The sequence below is a fragment of the Electrophorus electricus genome, chromosome 9 (genome assembly GCF_041902795.1).
Source record: "Electrophorus electricus isolate QZ-2024a chromosome 9, ASM4190279v1, whole genome shotgun sequence".
Lineage (NCBI taxonomy): Eukaryota > Metazoa > Chordata > Actinopteri > Gymnotiformes > Gymnotidae > Electrophorus > Electrophorus electricus.
The window spans coordinates 21,272,501-21,292,171 of record NC_137505.1 but is presented as its reverse complement, the minus strand read 5'-3'; the positions used below and the strand labels follow the sequence as shown (position 1 = coordinate 21,292,171).

The 19,671-nt window shown below is 42.7% G+C and overlaps 2 protein-coding genes across 3 annotated transcripts; both read right to left on the bottom strand.

Moving 5' to 3' along the window:
- Nucleotides 1–135: 135 nt before the first annotated feature.
- Nucleotides 136–7,486, bottom strand: rmp64 (ribonuclease MRP subunit p64). The gene is made up of 10 exons (XM_026995865.3): nt 7,380–7,486; nt 4,850–5,012; nt 4,522–4,676; nt 4,327–4,415; nt 4,030–4,158; nt 3,616–3,693; nt 2,697–3,052; nt 2,531–2,580; nt 2,019–2,260; nt 136–1,742 (listed from the first exon to the last, which is right to left on the bottom strand). The coding sequence occupies exons 2-10, from the start codon at nt 4,929–4,931 to the stop codon at nt 1,346–1,348; spliced, it is 1,578 nt and encodes a 525-aa protein (XP_026851666.2). The 5' UTR covers nt 4,932–5,012; nt 7,380–7,486; the 3' UTR covers nt 136–1,345.
- Nucleotides 7,487–9,997: 2,511 nt separating this feature from the next.
- Nucleotides 9,998–18,519, bottom strand: poglut2 (protein O-glucosyltransferase 2). 2 transcript variants are annotated; one of them, XM_027032764.3, is made up of 10 exons: nt 18,069–18,519; nt 16,685–16,890; nt 16,386–16,537; nt 16,043–16,120; nt 15,407–15,579; nt 13,650–13,887; nt 13,244–13,453; nt 12,652–12,741; nt 11,180–11,284; nt 9,998–10,232 (listed from the first exon to the last, which is right to left on the bottom strand). In XM_027032764.3, exons 1-10 carry the CDS (start codon nt 18,254–18,256, stop codon nt 10,215–10,217), a joined length of 1,458 nt encoding a protein of 485 aa, XP_026888565.2. In that variant the 5' UTR covers nt 18,257–18,519; the 3' UTR covers nt 9,998–10,214. The 2 variants fall into 2 exon arrangements, with proteins under 2 accessions (XP_026888565.2, XP_026888559.2); XM_027032758.3 differs by having other exon boundaries at nt 16,332–16,537; nt 18,069–18,516.
- Nucleotides 18,520–19,671: the final 1,152 nt, after the last annotated feature.

Here is a 19,671-nt window from a genome sequence, read left to right as displayed (position 1 = left end):
GCATTTATCAAGCCACTTAATGAAAGGTTTATGCTGATAAATGGGATGGTAGACGATTTGTTCTAAAATGTAGTGAATAAAATCGGTAGTTTTCTCCTAGCTGCAACATGAGGACACTTGCATGAAGAACGTAAATGCAATATTGACACTCAATTTATTATTGTCACAGCAAAGGCAATGATTTGATTATAATGCATAATTATATTATCTATGCTTACATGACGCTATCATCATACAGATTACAAGGAATTTCTGCAAGACTTTCCAGAAAAGGTTGTCTTCCAAATGCTGTAAATGTAATTTTTGAAAATCAACATCACAAGATTCACAATTGCCTGGACAATGGAGTGCTTAACATGAGCCTGTTAGACAAAAAAAAAAAAAGAATACTTTCTTTTAAAGAAACTGCATATTTTTTCATATAAAAGTTATTTTTGGTTTATTGGATAATGATTATTAAAGTTCGATTATTAAAGAAAAAAAAAATCTAGGAGTCATGTACATCACATACTGATTTAATATTGTACTGTTATTAAGATATTTGTAGATGTGACATTTAACATTCAATTAAAATATATAGTTGTTTTTCATGTAGAACCAGGATTGGTAAAGAGTCAGAAATAATGAGACAAATATTAGACAAACATTAATAGGTATACTATATATCTTCATATATCACATGAAAGACTGTGATGCTATTACTTTCAATCCAGTTAACAATTGCACTCTATATAATGAATAGAACATTATTTTTAAAATAGAAGAGGACATATAATAAGTTATTGATGCTTTTCTTTAAACTGAAAGGTGGAAAAAGTTTTCCTGCAGTCATATAGTGCACACAAACGCTGTATTTGTTCAAAAATGACTACTTCTTCATTATGGGTGTGCAGAAGTGAAGTAGTAGGTGATAAAATCTTTGAACTAGAACTGAGCAAACAGCCCGATCTAGTTTTGCAAGAGCACTCTGGTATATTGTGGGTGGGGATTTACAGGAAAACACTGTCTGTAAATTCACATGTGTCATAACAAGGGCACTCAATGAGTACACGTGATCAGAAAAAGGTGCAGGAATTGCAGTAGTCTTCTTCCCTGCTCTAAACAGACCTGCACTCATTACAGGGGGAATCTCAGCAATTGCATTACTACATCTTTACACTGCAGGATGTTTTCACATTTTAGGAAAGCTAACGGAATAGTACAGAATGTTTTCAGCTGGAATACGAATACGTCTGAAATCTGAATGTGTTAATATGAGCCAAACATTCTTTACACAAACCCAGTGAAGTTTGTTATTTGTAGATAGCGATTTTTAATTCTAAATAAAATCTCTATATCCATAACATTAAAACCCAAGTGATGAGAAGATATCATCAATCTCATCGTTAGGCACCATACTAGCTTTCTCTGTCTCTTTTTGTTTTTCCTTGGGAATGAGTACCACCTCACGTCCTGACCCCCCACTTTTAAAGAATTTTGTTTGGAAAGATGAAATATTTGAGTCCATTTTGTATTTCTGTGATGACTTGTCAGTTGCACCAAAAAGGTCTTTGGCTATTTGAGACCGTGTTCTAACCCTAAATCGGTTCCTGACACTTTGATAACGTGCCATAATTGTGAAACGTGTTCTGAGGAAGCCCCGAGTTCTCCAGCGAAAGTAAGGAGAGGATCTTGGCAGGGAGGTTCCTTTAAGCATCACACGGCGAACACTTAGCCAAGTTCTCCGGAGTTTCTTCTGCACACTGGACAACATGGACAGACAAACAAATAAATCATCAATCACTGCACATCCAATCCTTGCACACGTATCTAAAGAGTTTATGCTAAATGCAAGATTTAATTTTTTTTTATGTAATACACAAAATTATTTAAAAACAATTTACCTCAGCATAGGTTTTTGTGGAGTATACACATGCCATTTCCAGATCCAACACTAGCCATGTGGCCAAAACAGAAGTGCTTATGCAATTTTTGCATGAGGTGTGTAGCACCTGCTCATTAGTCTAGATCAGCCATACCTGATGCCCTCACACTCCAGGGCCTTCATCCTCCGACACCTAAGGAGTACAAAGGCAAGGTGCCGACGCTCTTGATGCAATTTCCACCTCCGGCACCAGCCCATCACGTCTTCGAGGAGGACGGCCATGTCGCTAAAGGAGGATGCCGCCTTTAGACGCTTCAACAACGTCCTCTTCTGCTTTTCTACAGCCGATTTGGACACACCCCACTGCGCTGGCGATACGGTCACTTCTGCTGCATGCTGAGGGGGAGGGGTGTTGGGGGAATTTTTTGAGAACACAGGGCCTCGCTCAGGGGCCCAACAGTGGCAACTTGGCAGTGGTGAGGCTTGAACCAGCAACCTTCTAATTACAAGTCAAGTACCTTAACCACTAAGCTACCACTGCCCTACGTGACAGCCTGCATGTACAAATGCCCAAAATTCCTTCAATTGTGCCAAGTCATACATTCATAGTCCTCCATCTCTGGTCATTCATCCAAGATCAAAGAAGACAAAATAAAACATTGATACCTGTTTGGAACCGCCATGGATTCGCTGAAGCATCAACTTTATGTCCAATGCTGGGGGGGAATAAAAGACAACGTATAAAAAGTAACGTGTGAAAAACGTAACATCTTTAAACCACATCACAAGTGAGGAATGACAGAGGGACAATCTTTGACTAGGGCAGACTTACGGGAGTGATGAGGACCTCGTCGTAAAACGGCCCTCCCTAGATCCGTACTAGACTCCATTCCCTCACTAGCAAGCACACTGGACATCCCTTGCTCTTCCGGGCGTTCCCTTTCACCTGCCTCAAACAGCTTGTCGAGGAGAGAAGGTTTGGAGCGTCTCTCTAGCCCAGAGGGCTCCGTTCTGTGCCCCTCCTGAAGCAGATCAGCACGTGTAGGGCCTAGGAAGGCTTGCAGGTTCTCAGGCAGGGGGAAGTCAGTCAGGTAGGCCATGGGCCGACACTGGGCCACCTCCAGGCGGAGCTCTATAGCCCTCTGGTACACAGGCACCAGGGTTCTCAGGATACCTCTGAAGAACACCCTAGATATGATGAATGCAAGGTGGGGTGAAAAACCTATTCAAATTAAACAGCATTTTAATTTTACAGGATTTTTCAGCAAGCCCATTTTTATTATGAAAAAAGGATGCGTTAGCCATTTTTCAACCCAATCCTTAATTGTTGTTTTTTTTCCAGAATTTACATTGAACTAGTAGGGATTTCCCTTATATGCAGTTTCACTTTTTAAAGGCTTAAACAGTCTAGTGATGTATCTAGTGGCATGGATGTATCCAACAAAACAGACTGTGGAAACACAAAGGACATTTTTTTTTAAATGTAGTTTTCAATATTTTAGTAGACACATGCATTTTATGTTTTGTCACATTGAAAACTGATTTAGTGCATTTTTGAAAGCTTAAATGATTTACTTATGTTTAAGCCAATCGACCGCCAAGTAGCTCATCAGAACGAATGTACTACACCCAAACTTAAATTATAGGAAACCATAATTCCAACATAATTCCAATAGGGACTGGGTTTACAAACAGTTACCCATCCTTTAATAATTTGCTTGATAAGATGACAATCACAGCTTTGGAATTACCAGAGTCGACTGAGCATGCTTGTGAGCACCAAGTTCAGCACGATGAACTCAGCCAAATAAAGATGCTGCCTGGTTAGTCTTTAGGGGGGAGGAGTCAAGGCTCTGTATCCAGCACAAGCAAAGCCAGACAAACCATACATACATACATTAAATATCTCGTTCTGTCATTTTCAGTCTAACATACACCCATCAACACAAATGTATCGCTAGTAAAGGGGCTTGAAGCTTTGGTCCTGTTCTGTTGCAGCTCCAACCTTTCAAGTTGATGGGGTCATCTGAAACCCGAGTTTCAAAATTTCTCTCACCACCACCTCACATTTCATTCCCCCAGGTTCTGAAACAAGTCAAAATTTATGTACAGCCACACTGTGTGTGTAAAGTCCAAATGCACTTTGTGTGAGCAGTGAAGGATACGAGAAGGCTATGGTGCACTGGTCCAGGGTCCGCGCCACAAGGCTGGATGCTCCCAACAACTTCAGACAAAACCATTCCAGCACAGGCTGGCTGGGAACGCTGCAATGTCCGAACTCCACTCCTTCATCCCTGCATCAAGGCAAGAACAACAGACACCGTTGCAAACCGTGATGGATTTGCTAGGATGTGTTGAAGCCAAAACACTAAGTTACAACATAAACTATATATGCAGGGCGCACGCGCACACACACACACACACACACACACACACACACACGCACGCACGCACGCACTTACCTCTGAGTTTTGTTTGGACATAGCTCCTCCACATCTTGTAACGCTCTCTGCAATTTCATTTCATTTAACCGATTTATGCATTGCTCAACCTGCGGCCGAACACAGAACACGGTCACTTCGCAAGGTCTTCATTTGCTGAGCATTAATCGCTGAAATGACGACGGACCTCACCAGCAGAACGTCCCACATACAGACCTGCTTTATGGCCCGGAAAGGCTTGTGTTTTCTCAAGCTGTTGTTCACCACGTACATGATCTCGTACAGGACGCGGATCTCCGTCCGCAGCACGTCGCTGCACAGCAGCTGCAGGGCGTCCTCGCAGTGCGCCACGAGACACTCGGTTATACTGGCTGCGACATGCAAAACACCGTCAAAGCAAACATAAGCGCGAGAGCAGATTAAAACGTAACATGCATCGCGCAGTGCCGCAAACCCACGTGGGTAACGTAGCCAGCATGCTCTCCTAGCTGCAGCTAGGGAACGCGTGTAATGCCGCACGTGTGTAACGCAACGTAAACTATACCCGTAGTGTCGTTAAACGTGATCTGACATGAGGACACAGCACTCGGACACGGAAGGTTGACTTTGTTCCAGGGCTCCACCATCGCGTTCACGGGCGACCAGGAAGAGAAAGGCTTGGTAAAAGCGTGACGTCACATCGGTTGCCAGACCCCACCGATTTGAGCCTGAGAGGGGACAACACTTTCTGCAACTTTGACAAACACATCTGTAAGCAACGCGCATGTGAAAGATCCCGGGAAAGTTGCCCAGACCCATTTTAAGATTAAATCAATATCAATATATATGATATTTTGTTTAAACACGATCAAACACACACACAGAAAGAGAGAGAGCGAGAGAGATATATGTTCAACATTGTAGTAAAGTACAGAGCTCCAGAGATACAGAACGTTTCGGACAGAAGCACTTTGCTTGTAGAGCTGATAAAGGACCAAAATGTGCTCTTTGTCTGGAAAATCTGTGTACTTTACTAAGATTTTGAATATGCTAATCACGTGGCAGCAAAATGGTCAAGACTGCCTGCTAAAGTTCAAACCAAGCATCAAAGTGTGGAAGAAATGTGATTTAAGTGACGTTGAATGTGGCATGGTTTTTGGTGCTAGGCAAGCTGATCTGAGTATTTCAGAAACCGCTGTTCTATTGGGATTTTTATGCACAAACCTCTGTACAGTTTACAGAGAATGATCCAAAAAAGACAACTCAGCGGCAGTTCAATGGGTGAAAATATCCTGATGATGCCCCAGGTCAGAGGAGAATGGCCAGACTGGTTTAAGATAATAAAACGGACAATCCCTGAAACCTTTTACAACCAAAGTATGCAGAAGAGCATCTCTGAACACACAACACATTGAACCTTGAATCAGATGGGCTACAGGAGCAGAAGACCACATTGGGTGCCACTCCTGACAGATAACAGGCAACTTTTACTACAGTACACTGCTGTTACAGTAGTAGTTATATATATATATATATATATATATATATATATATATATATATATATATGTGTGTGTGTGTGTGTGAGTGTGCGTGCGTGTGTGTGTGAGTGCGTGTGTGTGTGTGAATTCAATCCATACATGTCACACACTTTCTACAAATCCTTGAATACCTGAAAGAACAAACGCTACCTGCCCACTGCCTCATTTTTTCAATGGACGTTAAAATATATGGTTTTAGAGCTTTAAAACATTTTCTTGCTGCAAGACCTGAAAAAAAACCTCCCACAGATATTCTCTTAAGACCATCAGAACTTGTTTTACCTTTGTACACCAAGTACTACTCACAAATAAGAGGAGTTAGTATGGGTAATAAAATGGGACCATCCTATGCTAATCTTATTGTTGCACGTAACCATCACTGATCAGTATTGCAGACTGGGCGAGGCACTCTGACTGTAATACGTAACCAACACCGATCAGTACTGCAGACTGGGCGAGGCACTCTGACTGTAATACGTAATCAACACTGATCAGTACTGCAGACTGGGCGAGGCACTCTGACTGTAATACGTAATCAACACTGATCAGTATTGCAGACTGGGTGAGGCACTCTGACTGTAATACGTAACCAACACTGATCAGTACTGCAGACTGGGTGAGGCACTCTGACTGTAATACGTAACCATCACCGATCAGTATTGCAGACTGGGCGAGGCACTCTGACTGTAATACGTAATCAACACTGATCAGTACTGCAGACTGGGTGAGGCACTCTGACTGTAATACGTAACCAACACCGATCAGTACTGCAGACTGGGCGAGGCACTCTGACTGTAATACGTAACCAACACTGATCAGTACTGCAGACTGGGTGAGGCACTCTGACTGTAATACGTAACCAACACCGATCAGTACTGCAGACTGGGCGAGGCACTCTGACTGTAATACGTAACCAACACTGATCAGTACTGCAGACTGGGCGAGGCACTCTGACTGTAATACGTAACCATCACCGATCAGTACTGCAGACTGGGCGAGGCACTCTGACTGTAATACGTAACCAACACTGATCAGTACTGCAGACTGGGTGAGACACTCTGACTGTAATACGTAACCAACACCGATCAGTACTGCAGACTGGGTGAGGCACTCTGACTGTAATACGTAACCAACACCGATCAGTACTGCAGACTGGGTGAGGCACTCTGACTGTAATACGTAACCAACACCGATCAGTACTGCAGACTGGGCGAGGCACTCTGACTGTAATACGTAACCAACACTGATCAGTACTGCAGACTGGGCGAGGCACTCTGACTGTAATAACAGTCCTGTGATTTTCAGCTGGATTGGTGAGTTGTCAGGGCAGGATGCTCATTTCAGCATAGATGTGACACTGGGAAAGAAACTGTACAGGTGACTTAGTTTTGATTGCTTTAAAGTATTTTCATGTCAGGACCCTAGTGTCTTAATCATAGGTGTAGTTTTGAGGGGGAGGGAGGAAGTACCCCCCAGTAATTACTGCTCGCACTACTCGTGTGTGTTAGGTTGGGTGGTGGGAGCAGTGTCTTCCCAAAGCTGAAATGAAACTCACACCATGACAGCACGGTATCCTCAGAGGTGCTGTTGTATCCGGGTGCATCCAGCACAGACTCTTTGGATCTCCCCTTGACTGTCAGACCATGGCTGGCCCCCCTCAACCCAGTGCACCCCACTCGGGCTCGCCATCTTCACTACGATACTTTCCAAAAGTTCCTAAGAAGGAAGCACGTGGTCTTTGAGTTAGTAGCATGCTTCACCAGCAGATCCACTTCAACCTCTTATTTTATTTTTCAAGATGACCATTCCTAGTTCCCAAACCAAAACTTTGGGGAGATGTTACTGATTTGACTTTACAGATCAGAGAGTACTTTGACGTCGGTGGTCAGAAACCTCAGACCATAACTAATTCATCTCTGGATCATTTTCGGTTTGGATACAAAAATTCAATGATCATCGAATCACAAATGTTCAGTTATATGTATTAAGAAAAAAAGACTGATCTTCATGTTTTGATCCAATGACATTGCCTTTCTTGCTTTTGTTCAGAGTGTTCATCAGTTTCCTGCCCGTATCCTAATGAAGAGTCTTTGTGCAGATCAGTGCTCTGACTTATATCTTCCCAACACATCGGCACTCCAGAGACGCACACTTACTCAACTGCACGTGTCGTTCACTGTTGCAGACACACAGGAACATGGGACAGTACTCCGATGACCTCACTGTGCTGAACTGGCCCGGAGGATGCAGTGGGAAGGACACACACAGCAGACCTCAGGACGGCGCTCCCAGCGAGCGACCTGGCAGACAACCGGCATGGCCCAGGAAGTCCAAAGTTAAAAAGGAACAAACAAATGAGCAAACAACAACAAAAAGATTTGGTTGAATCACAGAATCACAAAATAATTTCATTTTAATTGAGAAAGCTAGTTCTGCACTAAGGGCCAGTTTCTCCAGAACGAAACTTGGCCCTAGAGCCCTAAAATGGTCTTTAAGTAGTGAATCATCAATACCGATAAAATTCTATGCTAAAATTGATTCATGTCTAGAAAACCAAGCCTAGGTGTGTTAAACATGTAACACATGGTTTACCGTCAACTAAGCCAACCAACTCCGTAAGTGCTTCAGGTTCAGGTCACCTCTTGCTCCATGGGTGAGGATTTACTTTCTCCTGCGGAAGCGCATATCATTTAGGATGGCAAATCTGTATTGAGCCCGCCTAGACAAAGTGTTTTTAGCGACCGCAACAGGATTAACAGTTCTCTGATTTTAAATACCCGAAAGATAACGCATATGCGTTATTAATCTTGCCTCGGTGACATTCACCATGTCCGTTCGAGTTTCAGCAAGTTAAGTCAGCTGTAAAGTCTACATGCTATCAAAGTTCCGTATCAGGGTAAATGAAATGACTCCTACTTGGTTATGTTTACTGAGACTCTTATGCTTAAACATATGCAGTAGAAGCCTATTTATAACAGTGGCTATGCTAAGGCAAGTCTAACACAACATTAGCTACTGTAATGTAAAAATATCTTAGATATATTTATTTATATCTATCTATCTATATATATATATATATATCTATCTCATCAGGCTTATATCATCTCTCCTCCATTGCATCACCCTCTCACTCTGCAATCTGCCTCTGAAAGAAACATCAGCTCGTGGACTGTGAATGTCATGAAATGGGTTTCCATGGCAGCTATGATTTCTATGTGCAATGCCAGGAGCTGGCTGCCACATGGCTGCCAGACATGCATTCTTCGGCATGAGGCATCACATTTTCCTATCTGCCTCATGGACAAACCTGGGTTTGCAGGGTAACAGAATAATACCTACAAGAATTCTCGTGCCGGCAGTAAAGTTTCAGCTAGACTGTTCCAACATGACCCTATGCAGAATGAAGGGCCCGAATTGATATGGTTTTACCAGCTCATTGTGAAAAGAATCCCTAATCGCTAGTTGCATTTAATTGTCGAGAACCAGGACTTCTCATCCTATATCAGTGCGTGACATCACAAATATTCTTTTGACAAAATGGGCACAAATCCCCAATCACATTCCAAAATTTACTGTGAAGGCTTTCTACAAGAGTGCAGGCTAACTATAGCACACACACACACACACACACTTGGATATCGCTGGCATTTTGATACACAGATTATAAACTGCAAGGTACCTTCAGAACTCATGCAGCAACAACTTGTCTGAACATATGGGTTTAGGATACCAAACAAAGGGTCAACCATGTTTAAACGTTTAAACGCAGGGGCACAAGTCTAAGTTTGCTCTCAGAAGTATAACAGGATAAAATTAAGCAGAAACATGAACAAGAAAGTTATTAAATGTATCTAACCCAAGTATATGTTTCTTTTCAGGTATAATGTATGTGCATTGACAGTTGACTTAAGTAGTTAGGAAAAAAGTAACACATTGTACTTAAGTACAAGTAACTGAGTGTTGATTACCACTGGCCATTTTTCTGTGAACTTACAATGGCACCAGGTCAAGCTACTTGCTCATAGTAAAAAATAAAAGATGCCCCTTATTAGTTAAATGTCCCAGTGCTGACTGTACAGAGACAACTAATAAGACAGTGTTGTCTACTTCTACAGTGGCTACCATGTAGCCATATGTACTTATTTGTTGAAAGGTTGAAGTCAAAGTGATTGCACAGGTTTATAAATGTTTCTATTTAATTTCAAGATTAAAAAAAAATGAAAGCATATTTTATAAATATTGAAAATAGACAAAGACAGTCAAAACATTAATCAAAGTGTTTAACAAAGTGTTTGTAGCAACCAAGCAAAGATGAGTCCTCAGGAATGTTTTATAATGCAGTTCCATCGGAACAGTGTGCCAGTGATTTGAGGATCCCATGTGTGGACAATCAAAGCTCATCTTTGACCTAAGAAAGAAACAAGATGACAGGGTTGCATTTAAATATGATTTTAGGAATAAACTGAATTGTGGGACCGCGTTTTGTCAAACAGTGGGTGATTGTGAGTGAAGAATGGGTTATGCAACTGGATCAAATGGATTGGAAGCCATAAAGTTATAATAAAATGATTTATGTGAGGAGAATAAAATAATCTGATCCATAATACTGTATGCATTTACTGAGAATTTTTAAGGACAGACCAAGTAGGCGTAAAGATTAAAAAGAACATCCAAAGTTCATGTCCTGCACAGTGTATTCAGTTGCTTCAGTCGCTCACATGGTAGCACAGCTAGAGGATGGTGTTAAGTAAGACCAGGTCAGGGGTTTAACCCAGGGAACACATGTACTGGTGTACTGATAAAAATGCAAGTTGCTCAGGATGAGAGCATCTGCCAAATGTAACTGTGGTCACAAAATTGTGCTTAACCTTTAAAAATATCTTCACTCTTTCAGTCTTTTTATCTGACAAGTTAAATAATATTTTAGGCTTCATCCAGACAGCAGAAGTCTTGTGTCAATCTGATACATTTCTGCACAAATGAGCATAGGTAGCATTTGGCAGAATGTCACTTTATACAGGTTTCATTTGTAGTTGACTTGTATAATTAAAAATTAGAAATAGAAATACTAATATTAAGAGATTAGAAATATTTGCATAGTCCTGGGCTATACTGTAATTGTTTCCTAATGTAGTCAAAAGGCACAGTAAGTGATATACACTGATGAAATTAAAACAGATTTCAGATAAATGCTTCCCCCTTTAAGTTACATAAATGCATAGACTATTGAGCTAAAATAGCAATTGGAGCCACGCATATTCTATTTACTTAGCATGAAAGATAAAATCAGGGAGGAACTTAATTTTACATTTCCTCCAACTCAAGGCAGCGTAGACTGTGCTCGTGCGCACCCACCTTGGTTCTATGGCAGTAACATGGGAAAAGGTCGTCCTTAGGCTGCTCCACCCTCTCCATGCCAACGCGAACTTTAGGCTCGGTGACCTGCAGCTTTGCATACTCCTGTGAGACAGTCACGGAAACACATGCAGATGGGGGGCGGGGGAGGGCACCATATGAGATTTAACCATTTAAAGGGGAGGATTTGCTGAGACTTTTACACATATTCTGTCCCTCGTTTAATCCACCTGACATATTCCGATCAGCATTTGTGAACGTGAACATTAGTACATTTTCTCCAGAGCTCACAGATTATATGTACTCAAAGAGAGTCTAAACAAGACATTTTGGACAGGTATCCTGCACCGTAGTTCAAATTACACTGAAGCACGTTTCCAAAGAAACAGGAGGTTTCAGGTCAGCTGTGGAAGCACACACACACACACAAACATGGGCGAAAGTATTTGGACACCCCTTCTAGTTACTGAATTCAGCTGTTTCAGGTCATTCGGATTCATTTAAATAGTCAAATAGTTACCCCAGAATTGCCCACAACGACACCTAGGAGATTCTGGGCCACTGCAGCCCAAACGTACATAGTGTTTTACAACAAAAAAGGTGCTTTCAAGCCAGAATAGGAGTTTAAAGATTAATTTTTGCAGTTTTATTCTACGATCCTGAAGCCAAAGAACAGAATCGCACTTCTATTCTGTCTACAGAGCTAAAACCCCTGGCTGCTATATATCACGATGCAATTGATGTGGGGTGAAGTGCCTAATAGGGCTGTATTATGCAATCTTGCAGGTGTAGTTTTCCAGTTTAGGCACGTATAGCCAGTTTATTAGAATGACTGGATAGCATATTGCTGGCCGACTATTCTTGATCACAGCCATTGCACGGAGAGAGGGAGCTGCACTGGCATTATTCGCACCACGAACAGCAGTGTCGCCAGAGACTGAGCAGGTATTAGCAGGTGTCAGAACAAGTCCAGTTTCTGTGTGAGCGATAAAAATATTACATACTGTACAGTTCTGGATCGACATGTAGAGAGTCATCGCAATAAAAAGGAAGCAATGATGACCCTGAAAATGAGTCCAACTGCTCACACCATACAGCCCAAGGTCAAGACGAAGCTCGTATAAACAAACACGTTCATTCAGTTCTGCAGAGGTGTGTGTGTGTGTGTCACTTTACATCTTTATGTCATCTGACCTACCTCTACAGTGACCTTGGGTTTGTCACATAAAACAGATATAAAGATTGATATAAAGATTGCATATGATAAGATACACAAACTGATAAGCAAAGAGTGACAGCAAAGGGAGAAGAAGAAAAAAAAAAAAAAAAAAAAAAAAAAAAAAAGAAGAGCAAGCCAGCAGGCAGAAGAGTGCTGACCGCAAACGCGTTTGAGAAGACGGCAGAACAGCCGAGTTCTTCACTGCTGGGCTCCTCTGGTCTTCCCCTGCCGTCTAACGCCGACGAATCCTTACCTGGAAAAGTTTGAAATAGTAGCAGAATATGCTGTCACCCATCAGGTGGGTGCGTGCGAACATCTGGCCAGCCCTGGCGATTTCCAAGGCCTGCGAAAGAAAACAGGGGTATAAAGAAAAGGTCAGAACATTTAGCTGGAAACACACACTTAGCATACATAAGTCAACTTTGTTCTTTATGGTTATGGCTGTACTTTACTGACTCTTTAAAGGAATGTTTAAATTTTCAACCTTCACCATGACATTCCACAATACAAACAAGCTTACATGAAACAAAACAACAATATTCTGCAAGGTTGGATATCTTGGGGCATATATCCAACCTGAGAACAATAAGTACATCACCACAGACCTCGAACAGACAACACTGCTTCAACACAGACTTATTTTTTGACGTTTTACAATTTTACCATAACTCCCAACAGAGGCACTGGGACATGGCGGGCCCGATCCCACAGCTGGGAGCCCGCGACAGCGAAGCGGGCTGTGCTCTCCAGAACGAATGGCATCCTCACTCTATGCTAATTAACCGCCGATGTTAACTTTATTTTCACTGCCGTTTGTGTGTGTGGATGTGGGAGCAGGGAGGTACCTCTTCGTCATGGTCTTTTGCCCACTGGATTTTCTCCAAGAGGTCACTGAGATCCGCTTTAAGAGGGATGTAGTGCACCCAGGGCTGGAGCGCAGCGTAGAAGTGTTCATAGTAGATGGATTCTTGCTTCAGTACCACACTGTCCCCAGCAAGCAGGTAGGGCAGTCGGTACGCCGCCACCGTCCCATCAACGTTTATCTGGTACTTATACTTACAGACAAGTTCAAGTTTACTCTCAGTCCTCTATATACCAAGTGTATATTAGATGATGTATAAAATGCTATTTCCACTGGTTCTTGGAGTTTGGGTGAAATTCTAGCAATCTTCTACCCAACACACCTACCCACCCGTCTGCTGGAAGCAAAGCTAACGGAATCCATCCAACCCATCCATCAAGCCAACTCACCTTGAAGAAATCAAAGAAGGACACGTGTTTGACGAGCGGTCCGTAAAGGCTCTCGTCGTGTTTGAAGAAGAAGAAGTTGGTGAAGGCAGCATCCATCAGCGTGGGATTGGCCCGGGCCATCTTCACCAGTTCCAGGCGCTCCCGCCTGCTGTCACGGCCCCGCCAGAAGCCGGTGCTGTTCTTCTCAGCCCAGGGGGGACCCGTGTTGCCCTGCACTGACATCATGTCCAAACTCACTCTACAAGAAAACAAAGGGGTAGAATCAGCAAGCACCTCCTTATCTATTCTATGAATCTGGTTTCATTTTTCCAGCTTTACAGCTCAAGAAACATCATCCTGCATTTTGGTTTAAATTAAAGATCTAAAATTAGTAAAATACTTATCACGTTAGCCATGAGATTTGTCTGCATACACACTGACTGGCCAAAAAAAAAGGTAACAAACTTCATTGGACCACCTTTAACTTTGATTACAGCATGCATTCGCTATAGCATCGTTTCCACAAGCTTCTGCAATATCGTAACATTTATTTCTGTCCAGAGTTGCATTAATTCCCCCCCCCCCCCCGATCTTGTATTGATGATGGGAGATTTGGACCACTGTGCAAAGTCTTCTCCAGCACATCCCAAAGATTCTCAATGGGGTTCAAGTCTGGACTCTGCGGTGGCCAATCCATGTGTGAAAATGATGTCTCATGCTCCCTGAACCATCCTTTCACAATTTGAGCCCAATGAATCCTGGCATTGTCATCTTGGAATATGCCCATGCCATCAGGGAAGAAAAAATCCATTGATGGAATAATGTGGTCGTTCAGTATATTCAGGTAGTCAGCTGACCGAATTCTTTGGGCACACGTTGCTGAACCTAGACCTGACCAACTGCAGCAACCCCAGATCATAACACTGCCCCCACAGGCTTGTACGGTAGGCACTAGGCATGATGGGTGCATCACTTCAGCTGCCTCTCTTCTTACCCTGATGCGCCCATCACTCTGGAACAGGGTCAATCTGGACTTGTCAGACCACATGACCTTCTTCCATTGCTCCAGAGTCCAATCTTTATGCTCCTTAGCAAATTGAAGCCGTTTTTGGCGGTTAGCCTCACTGACAAGTGGTTTTCTTAAGGCTACACAGCTGTTTAGTCCCAGTACCTTGAGTTCCCTTCGTATTATGCGTGTGGAAATGCTCTTACTTTCACTATTAAACATATCCATGAGTTCTACTGTTGTTTTACTACGATCTGATTTCACCACACGTTTAAGTGATCGCCGTTCACGATTATTCAAGATTTTTTTTCCAACCACATTCCTTTCTCGTAGATGTTTCCCCACTGTCCTTCCACTTTTTAATAATGCGTTGGACAGTTCTTAACCTGTTTTAAGTAGTTTCAGCAATCTCCTTACATGTTTTCTCTGCTTGATGCATGCGAATAATTTGACCCTTCTGAAGCAGATTAACATCTTTTCCACGACCACAGGATGTGTCTTTTGACATGGTTATTTAACAAATAAGAAACTACTCACAGCATCAGTTAGGGTTAAATAACTTGTTGCCAGCTGAAAAAATCACCCATGCAGTAACAATTATCCAATGGGAGGCTCTTACCTATTTGCTTAGTTAAATCCAGGTGGTGACATTTTTTTGGCCAAGCAGCGTAATTTACTCTGCAGGACCACAAAGTGTCTATTTTGTTTAAAAATATAAAGAAATAAAACCTCAAAAGTGCCTCTCAGCTCACATACAACGGGAATTCCATACCGGCCCATAGTCTCCAGCACAGATTCTGTAAGGTCATAGGTCGGCATAACAATATCTCGTGTGTCATTGGACCCACACCAGGAAAAGATGGGGTGGAGCTTCCCTGGGGCCCGCCTCTTCTCCAGAGGCCAATCACCCAAGTTCACAAAGAACTCGATATCTGGAAGTGTGACCTGATGACATGGAAAAATTAGAATTAAAGTCAGTGATAAACAAATTATGTTCCTGAAGTATATAAAGTTATATATATTAATTCCTGGTTGGGGCAAAACAGCTCCATGCATGAAACATCCAAAAGCATTGAAAAACATCAGCGGCAAGACCCTGAAAGACGCTGCATGACGGTAAACATCAACGCCCGAAGCTTTGAACAACTAGTCCATCATTTATTTAGTTGTACAAGATAATTGCTATAGTTTGATCCTATTTGGCTGTGCCTTTTTCATAGTTGCAGTGTGATAGTGCCCCCTGCTGACTGAAAAGATATAACAACTGGGTCAGTTTCTGTCAAACAGTTCAGCACAGAAGAAAAAAATATTTATTGAAATGTGTCCCAGAAGAAACACCCTTTCTGCATAACAGGTAACAGGACAGACATCTCATTTCCGTCTGTTCAAATGGTCAACTGTTACATACTTTTCGTGTGAGAGAGAGAAGAAAGGCATCCATGAAGATCCTGAAGCCGACGTGTTCTCCATACGTTTTGATGTAGACCTGCACACACGCACGCCTGTCAAAGCTGTTCGTGTTCGCATCAAACTCATGGCCAAATTTACAAAGAAAAATCCTTTAAAAAAAAAAAGAACAGTCTGACTACATTTTAAACTGGTAATTATTTTCCATTTTATATTGTTTCACGTGATAACTTCCATTGTGTGTTCCCAACACAAATGAGAAATGAGAGTGGGAACTCTCTCCCCACTACCTGGTTGTTCTTAATGGTGTAGTGACACAAACTCTGTCTCTGGCCAAAGCGTACAGGAATCTCCTCGGCATTGCGGTCCAGGTCCACCCTTGTGAAGACAGACAGATCATGCTGGATCTGAGCGAAGGAAGAGGGACAGCGCATGTACTTCTCCCATAATGCACCATTGGACTCGGGACAGTCACATGACTCATGGTACACTGAGCCTGATGAGAGAGAGAAACACACACAGATGCAATGACTACAATAACTAAGTGGTTACGTTTAACAGACTACAAATCTCTAATCCAGGTCTCATAATGCAGTATAGTCCACAAGGCAGTTTTTTTCCCCCATTAAAATATGACTTTCACCTGTGAGAATGTACGGAGATTTGGCCACAGGCTTGTTCCTCAGTAGGACATGAATGTTCAGGTCTGTGTAGCTGGCGTACATGCGGTAACGCACCAGAAAGGAGCCATCGTGACGATCTAGCAGCTGCACCCAGATCCTGGAGAAGGGTTCAGAGGGTGACACGACCTTCACCTCAAAGGTGTTCTCTCCCGGTGAGGTCGTGAAACTGAGAAAGTGGAACAGATAGAGGGAAGGACACATGAGTGGGTGTGTAAATACAGGCCAACAGTAAAGCAGATTGGGAGACTTACTGAGATAAAATTTAATGAATGATGAGATGTACTGAACTGATATTTCAGAGGAAAGGCTGAAGGAAACATGAGCATAATGAAGCACAAACTTTGCCCGCTAAACACGTCTCGATCAATTTGTAACATTTGAAAGAAGTGCACAATGTGTGTAAACATCTTCGTCAAACTTTCTTTAAAGCCAAATTTAAAACTTAACACATTTTAGTCAGAGATTAAAAGGCATTATGAATGGATGCTATGCTCCACTGAACTCATTAAATCGGAACAAAGCAGGTGTCATGCCAGAATGTATAATTAGGCCAGGCAGGCCAATTTATAATTGCCCCTTACATGCAAGGTCAGGTTTGCCCCTGCAGCAGCCCAACACTCTACCGCTTTCATTTTCAGCTCTGCTGAGTTCCAAGTTGTACACAAATGACGTTACTAGATCATGACATTTTACCAAACAATTCTAGCCAGAATCACTATATATTCCCAGGTAAATTCAAACAAACATTCTTGGACACTCGTTCTGACATTTCTTGCCTAGAGCCTACTACAAGTGTTTAAATGACTTATTTTTGAAGTGAGAATCTTATCAAGTAGCTGGATGATGCCAGGTTGTTGGCAGTACCATGAACTAGGCTGCATCACTTCAGCCTCCTTTGATTTTGATCTAATTTAATGAATATGAAGAAAAACAGTCATCCTGGGATGTGTCAAGATCCAAATGGCTGTGCACTTTCTATTTACAAACCGCTCCAGACTGAACCTGCACTTTGATGTAGTAAACAGCACCAGTAATCTTCTCTTGCTAGGTGACTTTTTTTAAGCGATGAACTTTGCAAGTCCTCCGTTGAAGCATTTGTAGAAAATGTTCATTTTAAACAAACGGGCAAACCACGGGTCTGAAATTGTGAAGCATTGTGTTTCAGGAGCACTGCAGGAACTCTGACCAAGTAAATAACCATGGAAGGCACCAAAACGCTCGACGTGCACGGCGTTTAAACCGCACAGGGAATAAACCATCTCAGACGAACGCTGCCGCAAACTGTACCTGCATGCAGAAACTAACGCACAATTCCGTCTTCCGGCGTGATCTGGAGCTACTTACTTAACCCCGGCCTTGTCCACGGCTTGTATGAAGAAGAAACGGACAGGGAGCACGGCGTGGGTTTCGAGTCCGAGGCCCCACACTAAAGTTCGGGACGGGCTGGGCGCAGGACTGGCACACAGTGCGGGGGCTGGCAGCCACAAAGCCGCCAAGCGCAGTAGATGCCCCAAAAGCGCCCGCCGAGGCATTATCGGCCTGGGGCAACTGTGCGCGTCTAAGCGGTACAACCCACGACCCCCCGATTGTTAATCATAACACAACAGATCAGCTTCGGACGCTACGTCTGCTCTTTATCCGTCTTGAAGACGCAACATATATATCGGCCCGCTCTCCAGTACCGAGTACTGCGGAAAGAGTTGCGACTATTGCCCACGACGCACTCACGACGCGTCCGTCCCAGCCGGCTCCGCGTAAACTTATTCTCTGGGAATTCTACACGTTTTCCTCACCTCATCGGTATATGTGATTGGTCGGCTTCGTATGTGGTTGCCAGGTCTTCTAAAATCGACCACCTTTCAAACTGCCTTAAACCCAACCATCGGAAGCTTAAATTAATATGTAAATTAATGTTTGCTATTACAGACTTCTACACGTTCCTCCTTGCCGCTAGTTTTACCGCTTACAAACGTTTTTTCTGCGACCGAGGGGGCTAAATGTTGAAAGAGGCTTTCTCCTCATTTAGCGGGAAACAGTTAATCTGGCAACTATGGCTCCACGGAATACCGACGGTGGGAATGTTCAAGCAGGACAAACGTTACACAGATCTGCGCAGATTCCGCGCATACACTTTTTGCCAGTGAGTTACAGACTGGGCGCGTTATAGGAACAGGAATTGTTTGCATGTGGCATTTGCCTTCTCTTCAAAGATTGCAACAGTGCTTCTCGATACATCTGAATTAATATCACTTCTTTTGTTATAGAACACACGAAAACATAAAATGTGTGTTGATCAACTTTAATTTAGTAAAACAGACATTTTCATTCATGTAAATGTGGGATGAGCAGAATGGTTGGCTGAAGTAGAAAATAAATAGCAGGTGATTTCATTAGAAGATGAATAGTTTGGTGATGAATTATCTTCCTATTATGATATTATTCATCTTACAAATAAGCATTGTGGCTGACCAAGTTTATCCCTTCATGTCAGCTCATTTACCCTATGGCAGAATTATACTGTCAACCAGACAATGCACCATTACATGAGGGTCATATAGTCATGGATTGGTTCCAGGAACATGCCGGCGAGTTTTCCTTGCTTTCCTGGCGTTCACGGTCCCCAGGTCTTAACCCAATAGAGCATGTCTGGGACAAAGTATATCAGGCTGTTCAGAGCATGTCAGTACCTTCATCGAAGCTATCCAGTCTGCACAGGCCAACATTTATGCAGAATGATCTAAACACCTAGTGGAATCTATCCCACAAAGGACTGCTGTGGTTCTGAAGGCCAAAGGAGGTCCAGTGCTCTACTAGATGCGTGTCTCTAAAGTGTGTGTGTGTGTGTGTGTGTGTGTGTGTGTGTGTGTGTGTAAATGGCCCTTCCAGTGGGTGACCATATATTATATTACCAGAGGCCTGAGAGTTTGAGAGTGTGGTACATTAAATA

Bases quoted from the DNA above. Each gene is read 5' to 3' on its own strand.
- rmp64 (XM_026995865.3), bottom strand. From the start codon at position 4,931: ATGGTGGAGCCCTGGAACAAAGTCAACCTTCCGTGTCCGAGTGCTGTG. The intron at 2,581-2,696 runs GTAAGTCTGCCC...ATTCCCCCCCAG, and splicing joins ACGAGGTCCTCATCACTCCC to CATTGGACATAAAGTTGATG. The intron at 2,261-2,530 runs GTATCAATGTTT...CCTCCCCCTCAG, and splicing joins TCCATGGCGGTTCCAAACAG to CATGCAGCAGAAGTGACCGT.
- poglut2 (XM_027032758.3), bottom strand. From the start codon at position 18,256: ATGCCTCGGCGGGCGCTTTTGGGGCATCTACTGCGCTTGGCGGCTTTG. The intron at 13,454-13,649 runs GTGAGTTGGCTT...CTTGTCTGTAAG, and splicing joins CCTTCTTTGATTTCTTCAAG to TATAAGTACCAGATAAACGT. The intron at 12,742-13,243 runs GTACCTCCCTGC...TTTCTTTCGCAG, and splicing joins CAAAAGACCATGACGAAGAG to GCCTTGGAAATCGCCAGGGC.